This window comes from Leucoraja erinacea, chromosome 9 (genome assembly GCF_028641065.1).
Source record: "Leucoraja erinacea ecotype New England chromosome 9, Leri_hhj_1, whole genome shotgun sequence".
NCBI classification, from domain to species: domain Eukaryota; kingdom Metazoa; phylum Chordata; class Chondrichthyes; order Rajiformes; family Rajidae; genus Leucoraja; species Leucoraja erinaceus.
The window spans coordinates 67690350-67711457 of record NC_073385.1 but is presented as its reverse complement, the minus strand read 5'-3'; the positions used below and the strand labels follow the sequence as shown (position 1 = coordinate 67711457).

The 21108-nt window shown below is 45.6% G+C and overlaps 1 protein-coding gene across 5 annotated transcripts in view; it reads right to left on the bottom strand.

Annotated features, from left to right (window-relative positions):
* The window catches only part of LOC129700544 (uncharacterized), a 41941-nt gene extending 22880 nt beyond the window's left edge, over nt 1-19061 (bottom strand). For 2 of the 5 annotated variants that reach the window (XM_055641147.1, XM_055641145.1), the window contains exons 1-4: nt 18860-19060; nt 2760-2827; nt 2617-2673; nt 2491-2544 (exon numbers count right to left, since the gene is read on the bottom strand). In XM_055641147.1, coding sequence (XP_055497122.1) covers nt 2491-2544; nt 2617-2673; nt 2760-2827; nt 18860-18908 — 228 coding nt within the window. In that variant the 5' untranslated portion in view covers nt 18909-19060. Of the gene's footprint in view, nt 1-2490; nt 2545-2616; nt 2674-2759; nt 2828-18859 lie in introns of all 5 variants that reach the window. The other 3 variants (XM_055641146.1, XM_055641149.1, XM_055641148.1) reach the window with 3 other exon arrangements.
* Between the last annotated feature and the right edge of the window lie 2047 nt (nt 19062-21108).

The window sequence follows — 21108 nt, the reverse complement described above, 5'->3', positions numbered from 1 at the left end:
CAAATGCCATTGTCGATTACTTGTGGTTTAGAATTTGAATTTCTCAGAGTGTCCATTATTGCTAATGCAGGGATACATTGATTGATAGTCAATTTCTATTTTCCATGTTTAAAACTGGAAATACAAAATGTAGGAGCTGTGCTGCAGTGTGATATTTAACGGCAACAGGTGCTTTAGTAGCACTGGGAAGGAGTTGTACACGAGGCAGTCAGCAGTTTGTGCTTGATTTGGTTTACCGAGGGTAGGATTTGGCGTAAAGTTGTGTAATGCATTATTATTTGGCAAATCACTAAATTCTCGGGATTTTCTCAGTAGTTTGTTTTTGAGCTATACTAGAATGAGTTTCTGGAAGATACTGTTCTGATAATTTGCATTGAAGCACTTGGGTTTGACTAATCAGGTTTTTAAGATTTTACTTGGTTGCAATTTCCATTTAAATGCAAGTGGACAAGTGATCAAAAGGAAATTGAGGCCGAGGAAGCTAATTTCGAAGCCGTGCTGACAGGCTTCGAAATATACTCAAGGAAGGAAAGTACAGGTGCACAACCTTTTATCCGAAAGCCTTGGGACCAGACACTTTTCGTAATTCAGAATTTTTCGGCTTTCGGAATGGAAGATTTTTAGCGTAGTGGTAGAGTGCTTGGCTCATATCCGCAAGGTCGCGAGTTTGCGCCTCGATCCCGGCAGTTACTCAATCGCGAGTTTGAGTCTTCAATGTAGTTTTTTCTTGCAGAATAGGAGAGAATAGGGAGGGTTAGACTGGGATCATTCTCTGCGAGATGATCTTAGTGCGGGAGACAAGTGTAGGAGAGGTGTACTGACTGTGTGGGCAGAACTTTGGAAGTGATTGCCCACCATTCTCAAAAGCCGCTGTGTCTCCCTGTCCCTCCAACTCCAGAGGAATCCGCTCCCCGATGGGCCGCTACGGCGACAAGTGGCAGTTCGCCCACAGCCCGAGCTGCGCCCCCTCATCCGCAACCCGGGTTCCTCTGGAGTTGGAGCGGGGCTGGGCTAGAGTTGTTGCTGGCTGTGAGTCTCTGGGATCTCCGTGCTTGCAGTGGGCCCGGGAGTCGGTGTCCCGATGAGGGGGCGCAGCTCGGGCTGTGGGCGAACTGCCACTTATCGCCGTAGCGGCCCATCGGGGAGCGGCTTCTGGTGGTCCTGACGTCTCTCAGCTCCTGTCCAGGGGGATGGCCGGAGACGTCAGGACCAACAAGAACCCGCTCCCCGATGGGCCGCTACAGCGACAAGTGGCAGTTCGCCCACAGCCCGAGCTGCGCCCCCTCATCCGCAACCCGGGTCCCTCTGGAGTTGGAGCGGGGCTGGGCTAGAGTTGCTGCTGGCTGTGAGTCTCTGGGATCTCCGTGCTTGCAGTCGGTGTCCCGTTGGTCCTGACGTCTCCGGTCACCCCCTAGAATGGAGCTGAGACTGGGAACTGTACCGCCCTTACCCCCTCCCTCTGCAACTGCAAACAACCCCACAGTTCCCAGTCTCAGCTCCTGTATAGGGGGGTGGCCGGAGACGTCACAGCCCGAGCTGCGCCCCCTCATCCGCAACCCCAAGACCAAGACGTACTTTGCACACCATCAGCTTCTGTCCCTACGGGGAGCGTGTTCCTCTGGAGTTGGAACGGGGCTGGGCTGCTGCTGGCTGTGGGTCTCTGGGATCTCTGTGCTTGCAGTGGGCCTGGGGGCCGGTGCCCCGTTGGTCCTGACGTCTCCGGTGACTGGCACTGACCTGCTGGCTGGCAACTCCGACGTGAAGACAGTGCAAAGCCCCCGCGCTGGTGCAATGCGCGGGGAGCTGGAGAGGGGAGGGAAGGGGTCACACACATGGCCGGGAAGCAGAGGGGTGTAGGTGGGGTGAAACTGAAGGGAGCGACAATCTGCTGCTACCTGCCCGCTGAGTTAAAAAGTTCCCACGCAAGACTCACGATACACTGTGTATCGCGAGTCTACCGTGGGAACATTTTTAACTCAACGGGCAGGCAGCAGCAGATTGTCAATTATTAACCCTCCCGCGCAATATACCCTCACCTTCTCTTTTATGAATGGGGATTTAGTTCCCCTTTCTTCGAGGACCGACCGGAGGTTCCGCTGTCACCTCTGCGGGCCGCCCTCGGTGAACGTCTTCAAGGACCTTTTTTCAAGGACCGAAAAAATGTCGCTATTCACAGCTTTTCGTTATTTGGAACTTCGGATAAAAGGTTGTGCACCTGTATTGTGAAAAGCAAAACATATCTAATGCAACCCCATAGCATAACTGTAACCATTAGTTAGAAATTTTGAAACAATAATTCAAATGTTGGCAGCTTATAATATTCATCGTCTTGCAGCGTATTGCTGTTGATTGATACATTCTACATTGAGTAACTCTGGAGAGAAGGAATGGGTGACCTTTTGGGTCGAGACCCTTCTTGTCTATGTTTATTCTTTATTTTGATGTACAGTCTAACGTTATTTATTTTTTAAGTACCAGGAAAATACTCACTTGGGTTACTGTATCACAATTCTTGATGGAATCGGGTAAATTTCGGTTAAAAACCTGTAGTGGATAGATAAAGCAGCAGTTCAAAAGTGCCTATAATTTGTGACCATTTTGAATGAAATAAGTTACCTCAGTGGTGCAGGCATCCGAGTCAGACTCTGTACTCGATTCCACTTTACACTTCTCCTTGGAGGGAAACAAAAAAAGTGTTATTTTCAATATGCGCACCTTTACCAGAAATTAGCATTATAAATGCATATTTTTCTCATTACCTTGTACTTGGTAGCCAACATGTCCATGCTGTCTGGAGGAGTGTATATATTTGCGCCATCAACAAATTCTGAAATACCATTGGTTAAAATAAGTGTGTTAGTAGCCTTTTAGGATTTTCTCAAAGACTACAAGTGAAATATTCAAATCTTAATGCATGGAACCATATTTGAGCCAGCATTTAGGACAATATAGAAACAAGGAACCGCAGTTGCTGGTTTACAAAAAAGACAAAAGTGCTGCAGTAACTCGGTGGGTCAGGCAGCATCTCTCAAAAACATGGATAGGTGATGTTTCATGTTGGGATCCATTTTCAGACACCTTCTGGTGACAATGCCTTTGGCTGTCTAGGCTTCAGGATCTGGTATTCTCTCCCCAAACCACTATCATTCAGATTTCTCCCTTCCCTTAATAAGCTTTTCAAAATTAACAACACCTTCTGATCATCTGCCCTGAATAGCTGTGTCAAAATAAATTATTGGAAAATAACTTTCCAATAATGCATTTTGGGATATTTTAATGACATAAAGCTACTTAAAAAAAAATAAAGATAGCTGAAATTAAAATGTGCATGATACTATGAAGATTTGCTATGTATTTAACCACTTAATACTTTTAAAAAAATCTAAATTTTAATATCACACGATTATGTCAAATATATCCTTCTGCATTCTCGCTCATTTTCAAAATTATCTCGGCAGTAGCATTACAAATCTTTAAGTCTTCCCTGGTATTATTAATAAAATAAAAGCAATAGTTGATAAAACAATAGATATTATTCGATAAGCTAATTTTAAAAAGTACAATGGAGGCCATGAACAACTTAGACCAACTTAGTCAAACCATCTCTTCAAAAAAGTCTCATTCCTTCCACCAAATTCTCCAGCAAATCTGATGAACTTCTGACTACATATGTCAAAGTCTCAATGCATTTAGACCAAGGAGTGCGAAAATGCCATCTCATATGCATTTTTCTCGATAAGTACACTTCTTCTACCCCATCCATTCAATTTTTTCCAGTTATTCTGAAGCAGTTCTAATGCTCGACTCATCTGTACTGCACGTTATAAAACTCACATTAATTAAATTGGTGTTCAACTGACTCTGCTTTCCTATCCATATAACCATATAACAATTACAGCACGGAAACAGACCATCTCGACCCTTCTAGTCCGTGCTGAACACATATTCTCCCCTAGTCCCATATACCTGCGCTCAGACCATAACCCTCCATTCCTTTCCCGTCCATATAACTATCCAATTTATTTTTAAATGATAAAAACGAACCTGCCTCCACCACCTTCACTGGAAGCTCATTCCACACAGCTACCACTCTCTGAGTAAAGAAGTTCCCCCTCATGTTACCCCTAAACATCTGCCCTTAATTCTCAAGTCATGTCCCCTTGTTTGAATCTTCCCTACTCTCAGTGGGAAAAGCTTATCCACGTCAACTCTGTCTATCCCTCTCATCATTTTAAAGACCTCTATCAAGTCCCCCCCCTTAACCTTCTGTGCTCCAAAGAATAAAGCCCTCCTTGTTCAACCTTTCTCTGTAACTTAGTTGCTGAAACCCAGGCAACATTCTAGTAAATCTCCTCTGTACTCGCTCTATTTTGTTGACATCCTTCCCATAATTAGGCGACCAAAATTGTACACCATACTTCAGAATTGGCCTCACCAATGCCTTGTACAATTTTAACATTACATCCCAACTTCTATACTCAATGCCCTGATTTATAAAGGCTAGCATACCAAAAGCTTTCTTTACCACCCTATCTACATGAGATTCCACTTTCAGGGAACTGTGCAGTTATTCCCAGATCCCTCTGTTCACCTGCATTCTTCAATTCACTACCATTTACCATGTACGTCCTATTTTGATTTGTCCTGTGGCACCCCACTAGTCACTGGCCTCCAACCTGACAAACAGCCATCCACCATTACTCTCTGGCATCTCCCATTCGGCCACTGTTGAATCCATCTTGCTACTCCACTATTAATACCCAACCATTGAACCTTCTTAACCAACCTTCCGTGAGGAACCTTGTCAAAGGTCTTACTGAAGTCCATATATACAACATCCACTGCTTTACCCTCATCAATTTCCCGAGTAACCTATTCAAAAAATTCAAGAAGATTAGTCAAACATGACCTTCCAGGCACAAATCCATGTTGACTGTTCCTAATCAGACCCTGTTTATCCAGATGCTTATATATATTATTTCCAAGTACAGGTGCACAACCTTTTATCCGAAAGCCTTGGGACCAGACACATTTTCGGATTTCCGAATGGAACATTTTTAGCGTAGATTAGGTAGGTAGCGCGGGCGGCTTGAAAAGTCTGGAGCAGCTGCCTCCTCCCCAGAGACCGGGAGAATCATTGTAAATCATTGCATAAATGTTAGTCAGTTAGTTTGGAGGGATTTTATGTGGTGGTGGTGGAGTAGGGGTGAAGGGGGAAACTTTAATTCTGAGTCCCCTACCTGGTCAGCGACTCCCAACCTCGCGGAGCTGGGGGCTCCGTCCGGCCGCGGGCGGCACCGGTTGGAGCTCCGACCCCGGCAACTCTACCCCTGGCTGCGCGGCTCCAAATCCAGCGACGCTCCGCGAACGTTGGGAATCGGCGGCCACAGCGCTCCGGAGCTTGCCGCACGGCGACCCGGTAAGGCATTGCCTGCTCCCCGCTGGTATCCCAGCGCTGAGACGCCGCCGACTCCCGACATTCGCGGAGCTGGGGCGTCCGGCCGCGGGCCGCGCTGGATTTGGAGCGCCTCGCAGCCAGGGGTAGAGTTGCCGGGGTCGGAGCTACAACCGGCGCCGCCCGCTGCCCCACCGGCCACAGTGCTGCGGAGCTTACTGCACGGCGACCCGGTAAGGCATTGACCGCTCCCCGCCTCTCCAACCAGGTAGGGGACTAAGAATTAAAGTTTACCCCTTCACCCCCGCTTCACATAAAAGCCCTCCAAACTAACTGACTAACATTTAAGCAATGATTTACAGATGTTTAAGCGTCTCCCGGTCTCCGCGAGGAGGAAGCCGTTACAGTAGTACAGACCTGGGTTGACCGTGGGTCGTTTCGGGTCAAGTTTGGCGCCAAACGCGAGCTTTGGTGCGCAGACGACATCTGGAAAAAATGGCCGGTTTTCAGAGTTTTTCGGTTTCCGGAACACCGGATAAAAGGTTGTGCACCTGTATCCTTTCCATTAATTTGCCCACCACTGACGTCAAACAGGTGTATAATTGCTAGGTTTACTCTTAGACCCCTTTTTAAACAATGGAACAACATGCGCAGTATGCCAATCCTCCGGTACTATTCCTGTTCCTAATGACATTTGAAATATTTCTGTCATAGCCCCTGCTATTTCTACACTAACTTCCCTCAATGTCTTAGGGAATATCCTGTCCGGACCTGGAGACTTATCCACTTTTATATTTCTCAAAAGTGTCAATACTTCCTCTTCTTTCAATCTCGTAGTTTCCATAGCTGCTCTACTTGTTTCCCTTACCTCACATAATTCACTATCCTTCTCCTTGGTGAATACCAAAGAAAAGAAATTGTTCAATATCTCCCCCATCTCTTTTGGCTCTGCAGATAGCTGTTCACTCTGACTCTCTAATGGACCAATTTTATCCCTCGTTATCCTTTTGCTATTAATATAGCTGTAGAAACCCTTTGGAGTTAGATGTGGCCCTTGTGGCCAAGGGGATCAGAGGGTATGGAGAGAAGGCAGGTACGGGATACTGAGTTGGATGATCAGCCATGATCATATTAAATGGCGGTGCAGGCTCGAAGGGCCGAATGACCTACTCCTGCACCTAATTTCTATGTTTCTATGTTTCTATGACTTACTTTCACTTTACTTGCCAAAGCAACCTCATATCTTCTTTTAGCTTTTCTGATTTATTTCTTAAGATTCTTTTTACATTCTTTATACTACTCAAGCACCTCATTTACTCTATGCTGCCTATAATTATTGTAGATCTCTCTCTTTTTCTGAACCGTGTCCAATTTCCTTTGAAAACCATGGCTTTCCAATTTTTACTATTTCCTTTCAACCGAACAGGGACATAAAGATTCTGTACTGTTAAAATGTCACCTTTAAATGTCCTCCCTTTCTCTTCCACATCTTTCCCATAAAACAAACTGTCCCAATTTACTCCTTTTAAATCCTTTCGCATCTCCTCAAAGTTAGCCTTTCTCCAATCAAAAATCTCAACCCTAGGTCCAGTTCTGACCCTCTCCATAATTATATTGAAACTAATGGTATTGTGATCACTGGTCCCGAACTGTTCCCCAACGCATACCTCTGCCACCTGACCTGTCTCATTTCCTAACAGGAGGTCCAGCACCGCCCCTCCTCTAGTAGGTACCTCTATGTATTGCTGCAAAAAACTATCCTGCACACATTTTACAAACTCCAACCCATCCAGCCCATTTACAGAATGTGTTTCCCAGTCTATGTGTGGAAAATTGAAATGTCCCACAATCACTACCCTGTGCTTACTACTAATATCTGCTATCTCCTTACATTTGCTCTTCCAATTCTCGATCCCCATTTGGCGGTCTATAATACACCCCTATAAGTGTTGCTACCCCTTTCCCATTTCTTAGTTCCACCCAAATAGCCTCCCTAGACGAGCCCTCTAATCTAGCCTGCCAAAGCACTGCTGTAATATCTTCCCTGATAAGCAATGCAACACCTCCACCTCTTGCCCCTCCAATTCTATCACACCTGAAGCAACGAAATCCTGGAATATTTAGTTTCCAATCACAGCCCTCCTGCAACCATGTTTCACTGATCCTTTTAAAAAATCCTGTCACTAAATAAGTAATGTTCATAAATTATTAATTACACACAAAAACTACTACACTATATTCAAGATTTCCTAGTGCATGATAATTTCTTTTAAGTATCCAACTTAATGTAATTATGTAATTCATCTTTCGATACTACAGCACTATCAGCTACAAGTACAAGTGCCAGCACTTATCTACAACTATCTTTAACTCAACTGCCAATGAAAAGTAGCAACTTAACAGGTAAAGAAGACACAAAATACTGGAGTAATTCAGAGTCAGGCAGTGTCTCTGGAGAAAATGGATAGGTAAAATTTCAGGTCTGAAGAAGGGTACCGACCCAAAGGTCACATCCATTTTCTCTTTTGTATCAACAGGTAAATCATTATATTGATCAAGCTTATCCCAACATTCATTTTCGTGCTAAGGAGCATTTAAATTCTACACCAGATTGAAAACAGCACCACAAAAGACATCTAGTGGGAGGGAGGAACTGAAGGGAATTCAAATTAGTCAGAAAATGATGTTAGGTAAACTGTTGGGACTGAAGGCAGATAAATCCCCAGGGCCTGATGGTCTGCATCCCAGAGAACTCATGGAGGTGGCCCTAGAAATCGTGGATGCATTGGTGATCATTTTCCAAGGTCTCGCACAAGCAGGCTGAGGAACAGCTTTTTCAACAACACCATTACACTGCTGAACTCAGAGTCCCGACGCTAGCCATCCTTAGACTCTCCCACTTGTATACAGTTATCTGCCTATGTATCAGTTTTAATTCATCCACAATCCACACATTGTTAACCAGTATTTTTTTATTTTTTTTACTTTTATTATATGCCAACTTTGTATTTTTATCTTTACTTCTACTATCTTGCACTATGACTATGACCAGACGCTAAACTGCATTTCGTTGTACCTGTACCTATACTTGTATTTGTGCAATGACAATAAAGTTGAATTGAATTCTCTCGACTCTGGATCAGTTCCTGTGGACTGGAGGGTAGCCAATGTAACTCCACTTTTATAGGGAATTATAGACCAGTTAGCCTTACATCAGTAATTGGGAAGATGTTGGTGTCGATTGTTAAAGATGTAGCAGCGCATTTGGAAAGCAGGGACAGGATCGGTCAAAGTCAGCATGGATTTATCAGGGGAAATCATGCTGGACAAATCTTCTGGAATTTTTTGAGGATGTAACAAGTAGAATGGATATGGGAGAGCCACTGGATGTGGTGTATCTGGACTTTCAAAAAGCCTTTGACAAGGTCCCACACAAGCGATTAGTGTGCAAAATTAGAGCACATGGTATTGGGGGTATGGTATTGACATGGATAGAGAACTGGTTGGCAGACATGAAGCAGAGTAGGAATTAACGGGTCCTTTTCAGAATAGCAGGCAATGATGAGTGGGGTTCCGCAAGGCTCGGTGCTGGGACCCCAGTTATTTACAATATATATTAACAATTTAGACAATGGAATTAAATGTGACATCTCCAAGTTTGCAGATGACACAAAGCTGGGTGGCAGTGTGAGCTGCGATGAGGATGCAGAATGACTTGGATAGACTGGGCGCGTGGGCAGATACATGGCAGATGCAGTATAATGTACATTTCACTCCTTATCTGACATCTTTTGTCTCATATCACGTTTAGCCTTTATCACATATGCCACTCAGCCACTCTTTACCACATAGCCCCAGCCTCAACTACCTCCTCTGGCAGCTTGTTCCACACACACACCACACTTTGTGTGAAAAAGTTACCCCTCAGATTCCTATTAAATCTTTTCCCCTTCACCTTGAACCCATGTCCTCTGGTCCTCGATTCCCCTACTCTGGACGAGAGACTCTGTGCATCTACCCGATCAATTCCTTGTGCAATCCTCGGCGAGAAGCTTGGACTTTGCAAGGGCAACCCCATAATGGAGACATAAATAAAAGTTTTGTTGTGGATTCTCTGACATTTCAACCGTGGAGAAACAATGTAACAGTTTATGGAGGAAAAAAAAACTTTTTTTTTAAACTTTTTTTTTTAATTAAATTGTCTCTAAATCACACATTTAGAGATGCTTCATGTCCGGCTCAGTTACTCCAGCAATTGTGTCTAGCTCGGACATCTGATTATATTTGTTCAAATCAGGAGAATGGGGAAAGTAAAATGACCTGTGCAGTTCTGGCTGCCCCGTTAAAGGATGGATATGGAGGTTTTGGCAAGTGCAGAGGAAGTTTACCAGAATGATGCCTGGATTGGGATATGTTAACTACAGGGAGAGGTTGAACAGACTTGGATTGTTTTCTCTGGAATGCCACAGGTTGAGAGGGGACCTGACAAGTACATAATATTATGAGGCACATATTACGTTGACAGTCAGAACCCTTTTCTCAAGATGCTAAAATCAAAGACTAGAAAGCATTGCTTTAAGGTGAGAGGGGCAACGTTTAATGGTGATGTGCGAGGCGAGTTCTGTTTTACACATAGTGGGGCCTGGAACACACTGCCAGGGGTAGAGGTGGAGGCAAATGCAATAGTGGCAATTAAGAGACCTTTGGATATGCAGGGAATGGAGAGTCAAGGTTTAAGTGCAGATATACGAGAGAAGGTCTTGGCATCATGTTCAGCACATATTGTGGGATAAATTGCCTGTCCTTGTGCTGTTCTGTTGTATGTTCTATAACAGACACAGTCCCTGTACTGCTCTGTTGTAGCAAATGTAGCAAAAAGTACTGGTGTAACTCAGCAGATCTGTCAGGCAGCAACTCTGGGGAACATGAACAGACATTTCAGGTCGGGACCTTTAATCAGTCTGAAGAAGGGTTCCGACCCAAAGCATTACCTCTCCATATTCTCAGCGGTGCTGCCTGAGCCGCAGAGTTATTCCAGCACTGAACATCAAACAAGCTCTGAACAATAACAGACTATTATTACTATTGCACTTTATCTGTTTATTTAATGTATATATATCTAGAAACATAGAAAATAGTTGCAGGAGTAGGCCATTCGGTCCTTCGAGCCTGCACCGCCATTCAATACGATCATGGCTGATCATCCAACTCCGTATCCTGTACCTGCCTTCTCTCCATACCCCTTGATCCCTTTAGCCACAAGGGCCACATCTAACACCCTCTTAAATATAGCAAAATAACTGGCCTCAACTACCTTCTGTGGCAGAGAATTCCACAGATTCACCACTCTGTAAAAAATGTTTTTCTCATCTCAGTCCTAAAAGATTTCCCCTTTATCCTTAAACTGTGACCCCTTGTTCTGGACTTCCCCAACATCGGGAACAATCTTCCTGCATCTAGCCTGTCCAACCCCTAAAGAATTTTGTAAGTTTCTCTAAGATCCCCCCTCAATCTTCTAAATTCTAGCGAGTACAAGCCGAGTCTATCCAGTCTTTCTTCATATGAAAGTCCTGCCATCCCAGGAATCAGTCTGGTGAACCTTCTCTGTACTCCCTCTATGGCAAGAATGTCCTTCCTCAGATTAGGAGACCAAAACTGTACGCAATACTCCAGGTGTGATCTCACCAAGACCCTGTACAACTGCAGTAGAACCTCCCTGCTCCTATACTCAAATCCTTTTGCTATGAATGCTAACATACCATTCGCTTTCTTCACTGCATGCCTACTTTCAATGACTGGTGTACCATGACACCCAGGTCTCGTTGCATCTCTCCTTTTCTTATTCGGCCACCATTCAGATAATAGTCTATTTTCCTGTTTTTGCCACCAAAGTGGATAACCTCACATTTATCCACATTATACTGCATCTGCCATGCATTTGCCCACTCACCCAGCCTATCCAAGTCACCTTGCAGCCTCCTAGCATCCTTCTCACAATTAACACTGCCCCCCAGCTTGGTGTCATCCGCAAACTTGGAGATGTTGCATTCAATTCCCTCGTCCAAATCATCAATATATATTGTAAATAGCTGGGGTCCCAACACTGAGCCTTGCGGTACCCCACTAGCCATTCTGAAAAGGACCCGTTTACTCCTACTCTTTGCTTCCTGTCTGCTAGCCAGTTCTCTAGCCACATCAATACTGAACCCCCAATACCGTGTGCTTTAAGTTTGCATACTAATCTCTTATGTGGGACCTTGTCGAAAGCCTCTGAAAGTCCAGATATAACACATCTACTGGTTCTCCCTTATCCACTCTACTAGTTACATCCTCAAAAAATTCTATAAGATTCGTCAGATATGATTTACCTTTCATAAATCCATGCTGACTTTGTCCAATGATTTCACCACTTTCCAAATGTGCTGCTATCCCATCTTTAATAACTGACTCTAGCAGTTTCCCCACTACCGATGTTAGGCTAACTGGTCTGTAATTCCCCGTTTTCTCTCTCCCTCCCTTTTTAAAAAGTGGGGTTACATTAGCTACCCTCCAATCCTCAGGAACTACTCCAGAATCTAGAGTTTTGAAAAATTATCACTAATGCATCCACTATTTCTGTGGCTACTTCCTTAAGTACTCTGGGATGCAGCCTATCTGTCCCTGGGGATTTATCGGCCTTTAATCCATTCAATTTACCTAACACCACTTCCCGGCTAACCTGGATTTCACTCAGTTCCTCCATCCCATTTGACCCTCGGTCCCCTGCTATTTCCGGCAGATTATTTAAGTCTTCCTTAGTGAATACAGAACCAAAGTAGTTATTCAATTTGCCTGCCTCAATTCTGAAGAAGGGTTTCGGCCCGAAACGTTGCCTATTTCCTTCGCTCCATAGATGCTGCTGCACCCGCTGAGTTTCTCCAGCTTTTTTGTGTAATATTCAATTTGCCTGCCTTGTTCCCCATGATCAATTCACCTGCTTCTGACTGCAAGGGACCTACATTTATTTTAACTAATTTTTTCTCTTCACATATCTATAAAAACTTTTGCAGTCAGTTTTTATGTTCCCTGCCAGTTTTCTTTCATAATCTATTTTCCCTTTCCTAATTAAGCCCTTTGCCAGTCTATCTTGGCCAATTCACGTCTCATACCCTCAAAGTTACCTTTCTTTAAGTTCAGAACCCTTGTTTCTGAATTAATTATGTCACTCTCCATCCCAATGAAGAACTCAACCATATTATGGTCACCTTTGCCCAAGGGGCCACGCACAACAAGACTGCTAACTAACCCTCCCTCATTACTCAATACCCAGTCTAGAATAGCCTGCTCTCTCGTTGGTTCCTCTACATGTTGGTTTAGAAAACTATCCCGCATACATTCCAAGAAATCCACTTCCTCAGCACCCCTGCCAATTTGATTCACCCAATCTATATGTAGATTGAAGTCATCCATTATAACTGTTTTACCTTTGTTGCACGCATTTCTAATTTCCTGTTTGATGCCATTCCCAACTCCACTACTACTGTTAGGTGGCCTGTGCACAACTCCCACTAGCGTTTTTTGCCCCTTAGTGTTTGGCAGCTCTACCCATATTGATTCCACATCATATAACCATATACCATATAACAATTACAGCACGGAAACAGGCCATCTCGGCCCTACAAGTCCGTGCCGAACAATTATTTTCCCTTAGTCCCACCTGCCTGCACTCGTACCATAACCCTCCATTCCCTTCTCATCCATATGCCTATCCAATTTATTTTTAAATGATACCATCGAACCTGCCTCCACCACTTCCACTGGAAGCTCATTCCACACCGCTACCACTCTCCGAGTAAAGAAGTTCCCCCTCGTGTTACCCCTAAACTTCTGTCCCTTAATTCTGAAGTCATGTCCTCTTGTTTGAATCTTCCCTATTCTCAAAGGGAAAAGCTTGTCCACATCAACTCTGTCTATCCCTCTCATCATTTTAAAGACCTTTATCAAGTCCCCCCTTAACCTTCTGCGCTCCAGAGAATAAAGACCTAACTTATTCAACCTTTCTCTGTAACTTAGTTGCTGAAACCCAGGCAACATTCTAGTAAATCTCCTCTGTACTCTCTATTTTGTCGACATCCTTCCTATAATTGGGCGACCAAAATTGTACACGATACTCCAGATTTGGTCTCACCAATGCCTTGTATAATTTTAACATTACATCCCAGCTTCTATACTCAATGCTCTGATTTATAAAGGCTAGCATACCAAAAGCTTTCTTTACCACCCTATCTATATGAGATTCCACCTTCAAGGAACTATGCACGGTTATTCCCAGATCCCTCTGTTCAACTGTATTCTTCAATTCCCAACCATTTACCATGTACGTCCTATTTTGATTTGTCCTGCCAAGGTGTAGCACCTCACATTTATCAGCATTAAACTCCATCTGCCATCTTTCAGCCCATTCTTCTAAATGGCCTAAATCACTCTGCAGACTTTGGAAATCCTCTTCATTATCCACAACACCCCCTATCTTGGTATCATCTGCATACTTACTAATCCAATTTACCGCACCTTCGTCCAGATCATTGATGTACATGACAAACAACAAAGGACCCAACACAGATCCCTGAGGCACCCCACTAGTTACCTGCCTCCAACCTGACAAACAGCCATCCACCATTACCCTCTGGCGTCCCCCATTCAGCCACTGTTGAATCCATCTTGCTACTCCTGCATTTATACCCAACAGTTGAACCTTCTTAACCAACCTTCCATGAGGAACCTTGTCAAAGGCCTTACTAAAGTCCATATAGACAACATCCACTGCTTTACCCTCGTCAATTTCCCTAGTAACCTCTTCAAAAGATTCAACAAGATTAGTCAAACATGACCTTCCAGGCACAAATCAATGTTGACTGTTCCTAATCAGACCCAGTTTATCCAGATGCTTATATATATTATCTCTAAGTATTCTTTCCATTAATTTGCCCACCACTGACGTCAAACTAACAGGTATAATACAATAGAAACCGCTGGGAGAAATCAGCAGGTATCTGACTCGCAACAGCTGCTCCCTCTTGACCTTTAAACTGTACCTTTATTATATAAACAAAAAGCACTGTACCTTTACTAAAGCACTGTACCCTTAGCTCACTGTACCTTTACTAAAGCACTGTACCTTTAGCCCACTGTACCCTTGGCTCACTGTACCTTTACTAAAGCACTGTACCTTTAACCAGAAAGCAGAAATGCTAACCTGAGGTTGCACCCAATCAGCTGTTTCCTCTAGTCTGCTTCCACCAATCAGCGGCTTCCACCAGAACCCTCCCTATGAAGTGTGGAACGTTACAGATTTCGGTAAGCCCTGACCCCCCTCCACTCGCTCCAACGGTTCCCGGGCCTCTGTGAAAGAAAGCCCCGCGCTCGATTTAAATACTCACAGCCCTGACCCCCCTCCACTCGCTCCAACGGTTCCCGGGCCTCTGTGAAAGCAAGCCCCGCGCTCGACTTAAATACTCACAGCCCTGACCCTCCTCCACTCGCTCCAAACCTCTTATTCTGTTTATTATCTTTTTCTTCTTTCCCCCCCCTACACGTTGGGTCTGCATGCTTATCTTCTCTGCCTCCTGCTTCACACACTGTCTACTAGCTTTCTCTATTTGAGTCCCTCCCCCCAACCGTTCTAGTTTAAAGTCTCCCCGGTAGCCTTTGCAAATCTCCCTGCCAGGATATTGGTCTATGGTATATAGACACACTGAACTCTTATCTCCAGTTCTGTATTATGTTTATATATTCTGTTGTGCTGCAGCAAGCAAGAATTTCATTGTCCTATCTGGGACACATGACAATAAAACTCTTGACTCGTTGTATATTCTATAACAGAAACAGTTCCCGTGTTGCCCAAGATGAGATGTTCCACATTAGAACAACCGAGATGTCCTCATTCTCCTCTCCCATAATAGACGAGGCTCTCACTCGTGTCTCCTTGGTACCCCGCAACTCTGCCCTTGCTCCCCCTCCCCTGGTCACAACAGAGACAGAATCCCCCTACTCGTCGCCTACCACCCCATCAGCTGTCGCATACAACACATCATCCTCTGAAATTTCCGCCGCCTCCAACAGGATCCACTAGCCACATTTTCCAAACTCCATCTCTTTCGCAGACCGTTCCCTCCGCAACTCCCTGGTTGACTCACTCCTTCCCACCCAACCCCCAGGTACCTTCTCCTGCAACCACAGAAGGTGCAAAACCCGTCACTATACCTCTTCCCTTGACTCTGTCCAGGGACCACGACAGTCCTTTCAGGCGAGGCAGAGGTTCACTTGCACCTCTTCCAACCTCATCTACTGTATCCGATGTTCAAGATGTGGACTCTTATACATCGGCGAGACCAAACGAAGACTGGGCAATCATTTCCCGGGTAGACAAAAATGCTGGAGAAACGCAGAGGGTAAGGCAGCATCTATGGAGACTCGAACTATGTCGAGACCCTTCTTCAGACCGATATGGGGGGGCGGGGAAGACGAAAGGAAGAGGCGGAGACAGTAGGCTGTGGGAGAGCTGGGAAGGGGAGAGGAAAGGAGGAGAAAGCAGGGACTCCCTGAAATTGGAGAAGTCAATGTTCATACAGCTGGGGTGTAAACTACCCAAGCAAAATATGAGGTGCTGCTCCTCCAATTTACGCTGGGCCTCTCTCTGGTCATGGAGGAGGCCCAGGACAGAAAGAACCTTTGCCTCACCTGGAATGACTGCTTGGTCCATGGATGGAGTCGAGGGGGGAGGTAAAGCAACAAGTGTAGCATTTCTTGTGGTTGCAAGGGAAAGTGCGAGGAGACGGGGTGGTTAGGGTGGGAAGCGACGAATTGACCAGGGAGTTACGGAGGGAGCGGTCTCTGCGGAAAGCTGAAAGTGGAGGAGATGGGAAGATGTGGCCAGTGGTGGGATCCCATTGGAGGTGGCGAAAATGTCGGAGGATTATTTGTTGTATGTGACGGTTGGTAGGGTGGAAGGTGAGGACAAGGGGGACTCTGTCTTTGTTACGAGTGAGGGGATGGGGAGTGAGAGCAGAGTTACGGGGTATAGAAGAGACCCTGGTGAGAGCCTCATCTATAGTGGAAGAGGCGAACCCCCGTTCCCTAAAAAATGAACGCTCAGCCCGCCTGAACCTACTTGATCTCCCAGTTGCCAGAGACTTTAATTCTCCCTCCCATTCCTACACAAACCTTGGTCTCATTCATTGTCAGAGTGAAGCTAAACGCAAAATTGGAGGAACAGCATCTCATATTTTGCTTGGGCGACATCAATAGATTTCTCTCACTCTCTCTCTATCCCTACCCCACCCAAGTCACACTAGCTTCTCATTTTCACCCTAGAAATAGCTGACAATGGCATGTTTCCTTTAGATTCATTACTTTTTTGCATATGTGTTTTTCCAATACTGGGTACAAAAAGTGTGACGTACATAATTCTGAAGATCACAAATAAATTTCAACACGATTCAGATTAATCAAAAACCCTCAGAGAGGGAGAGATAGTTCATGAAGTTACAGAAAATGTGATTAATGAACAAAATTCCTTGCTTGTTCCTATGCATTTTTTTTACACTTTATGTTTGGTGTCCGCCATAACAACCGTTACATGAAATTTAGAAAGTCATTTTTTTTCTAAAGCATGATAGCCGATTTCTTCACTTTTGCTGTTTTTCAACATACAAATGTGCTTTCTTGCTATAAACATGGAGCATGTGATTAAATGAGTAACATTCTTGTTATCTACCGAAACGTGCGTTACGCTGTTCAAGGGTGGACACCAAAATGAAAGCAGCTCCTGTTTCTTCCAGTATTTCTTTCTTTTTTTTTCTCATGTTTTGAATAAACTTTATGGAAGTAATTGTCCATACATGATAAGAGACGGCAGGTACATAATTTGATGGAAATATAGCAACTGCAAAATGCTGGTGTTACACATGTGCTGGTGGACACCCAAAAAAAAAATCACTGATTTTGGCATGCAACAGCTTTTACAGAATCTTGATATTAAAGTTATTTTCTTCTTTCTTCTCATAATTTCATTATCTATTGAGTAAACTATAACATTTTCAATCTCCTTGGAAAGTTCTTTGGTCTTCATTTAACATTGTGGTGTAACGGTGGTTACGCTAAAATAGAGTGGACTTCAAGAGGAACCACTGGATATGGCCATTCAGAGCACTTAATGCCAAATTTAGGTATGTTGCAAAGCCTACCTGAAGCGTCGCTGAAAATCTGTCACTGCGGGGTGTGCGCGATTTTGGCGCAGTTTAGAGGGGGGCGGGTTTAAAACGCGATTTTCCCTAAGCTGTTCCAATCGAGGATGTTCAGCCTAGTTAATTATTAACGGAAAATCACTGGAATATTCCGTCGCTTTAGCTATTATTAGTTTTAAAGGCTTTATATAATTGTTGTAGTAGTTTAAAAATTAACCTCTAAACCCGCGACCACCGGCAACCGGCAGGGTCTCATACAGCAGACAACAGAAGGTAGGCTGTTTATTTTTACATTAAAAAGGGCTTCTTGAGGTTTGAAATTACCTCCAATTGGGTAACTAACTAATTATATGCTTTAATTTCAGGTCATCCAAGTAAGATTGATTTATATTTGTTTCAGAATGCTTCAATCTATGATAACTGAAAATTTCATTCAGTTCTCTTAATTTTTAACAAAGTTATGGGCTTTTGACTGTCCACGATCACAGCTTTTTTGTTATGTCCATAGAAAATCAATAGGGAACAAGATGCTAATTCCAGAGTATGAAAATGGCCATAACTTTTTAAATACTTGAGATATGAAAGTGAATTAGGTGTCAAATTAAACTTATTTTTATGCTTTATCTGATGGGATAAATTGCAGACTTGATTTTTAAAATCTCAAAATTTTGTAACATTGCTACCAAATTCATCAAAGGTTTTGCTTATTACTGTGAAACAAGCATCTCTGCAAAGCAACAAACTTGAAAATGTTTTGAATTATAGTTAAATTAATGCAGAAATTGCCTCTTTATTTCATTGTGTCAAAGCATGTCACATTTTTGGTGTCCTAAAAATTGATATTTTTGAGATATAAACTGGTTGAACCAGGGAATTTATTTAATTCATAACTTGATTTTATCTCTACTATCTCTTGTACATTCGAGTAATAATCCCGGAAGAAAATAACACCATACTACTTGAAACAGTGGAGATATGACATGTTTAATGTTCTGTGCTAAAATCTCTCCAGTATTGTAAAAATACACATATCTTTCATTCATTGTTCTTTATGTTAGACATCCCTAACCAGCCTGAAGAAGTCTGAACCGCCCACCCATTCCCTTCCCCCCAGAGATGCTGCCTGTCCCACTGAGCTACTCCAGCTTTTTGTGTCTATCCTGTGCTGTACTGCCGTGAGTTCTACAGATATTTTTTCCTCAGTCAGACTCACACGAGTCACACACAGCAGCCTGCTCACCTCGGGCACGACAGCGCAGTCGTCTTATCTTCTTCCTCCTTCCCGGCATCGTCGGTTACACTTTTCGAAACAGCCGTACATCGGGTGCAGGCCGCTCACTGCGTCGACACTAACGGCAGCTCCTCATGACGCCGGCCCCGACCGTCGACGCCAACGATATAGGATCTTCGGTCCGGTCGACGCCGCCCCCTCGCGGCAGCCCGCCCTTTCCGACGGCCAATGGGGGCGGCGCGACCACTGGCCAATGGGGGCGGCGCGACCACTGGCCAATGGGGGCGGCGCGACCACTGGCCAATGGGGGCGGCGCGACCACTGGCCAATGGGGGCGGCGCGACCACTGGCCAATGGGGGCGGCGCGACCACTGACCAATGGGGGCGGCGCGACCACTGGCCAATGGGGGCGGCGCGACCACTGGCCAATGGGGGCGGCGCGACCACTGGCCAATGGGGGCGGCGCGACCACTGGCCAATGGGGGCGGCGCGACCACTGGCCAATGGGGGCGGCGCGACCACTGCCCAATGGGGGCGGGGCGAAAACTGGCCAATGGGGTCGGGATGACCACTGGCCAATGTGCGCGGGGCGAACACTGACCAATGGGGGCGGGGCGAAAACTGGCCAATGGGGGCAGGGCGGCAGGGCGAAAACTGGCCAATGGGGCGGGAAAAACACTGGCCAATGGCGGCATGACCACTGGGGGGCGGGGCGAAAACTGGCCAATGGGGGCAGAAAAACCACTGGCCAATTGGGTGGGGCAAAAAACACTGGCCAATGGGGCGGGGCAAACACTGGCCAATGGGGCGGGGCAAACACTGGCCAAATGGGGCAGGGCAAACGCTGGCCAATGGCGCGGGGCGAACACTGGCCATGGGGCGGCAACCACTGGCCATTGGGGCGGGGGCAAAACACTGGCCAATGGGGCGGGGCAACCACTGGCCAATTGCGCGGGGCGAACACTGGCCAATGGGGCGGGGCAACCACTGGCCATGGGGGCTGGATGACCATTGGCCAATGGGGCGGGAAAAACACTGGCCAATGGGGGGGCGGGCGACCACTGGCCAATGGGGCGGGAAAAAACTGACCAATGTGGGCAGGGCAAACCACTGGCCAATGGGGCGGGGGCAAACACTGGCCAATGGCGGCGGGATGACCACTGGTCAATGTGGGCAGGAAAAACACTGACCAATGTGGGCGGGGCAAACACTGGCCAATGGGGCGGGGCAACCACTGGCCATTGGGGCGACAACTGGCCAATGGGGCGGATCAAACACTGGCCAATGGGGGCGGGATGACCACTGGCCAATGTGGGCGGGGCAACCATTGGCCAATGGGGGCGGGGCGAACACTGGCCAATGGGGCGGGGCGACCACTTGCCGATGGTAGGTGGGGCCACCACTGAAGAAGGGTTTGAACCCTAAACCTCGCCATTTCCTTCTCTCCATTGACGCTGCCTCACCCGCAGTTTCTCCAGCATTACTGCAGGCCAATTGGAGACATTAGTCAGGAAATGGTGTTGTGTAGACTGATGGGACTGAAGGCTGCTAAATCCCCAGAGCCTGATGATCTGCATGCATCCCAGGGTACTCAAGGAGGTGGCTCTAGATATTGTGGGCGCATTGGTGGTCATTTTCCAATCTTCCATAGCTTCTGGATCAGTTCCTGTGGATTGGAGCGTAGCCAATGTTATCCCACTTTTTAAGAAAGTTGGGAGAGAGAAAGCAGGGAATTGTAGACCAGTTAGCCTGACATCAATGGGGAATGGGGAAGATGCTGCAGTCGATTATTAAAGATGTACAGAAACTCTCTCCGAAGACAGTTTAACAACATCCCTCTGTGATTCCCCCTTCCCTCCAACACTACGACCATATCTTAAGTCCTCTCTCCAAAGACAGTTTAACAACCTCCTTTCTCACTGCCCTGCTTCTGTGATTCCCCCTTCCCTCCAACTCTACGACCACGTCTTAAAGCATTGGTGCTACCTCCTGCACCCCATACAGAACTCACTGACTTCATCCATTTCACCACTAACTTCCATCCAGCAGTCAAATACACCTGGACCATTTCCGACATCTCCCTGCCGTTTCTAAACCTCACTATCTCCATTGCAGGTGACAGACTACTGACCGACGTCTACTATAAACCCACTGACTCCCATGGCTATCTGGACTACACTTCTTACACCCTGCTTCCTGTAAGGTCTCCATCCCCTACTCCCAATTCCTCCGTCTACGCCGCCCTTGCACCCAGGATG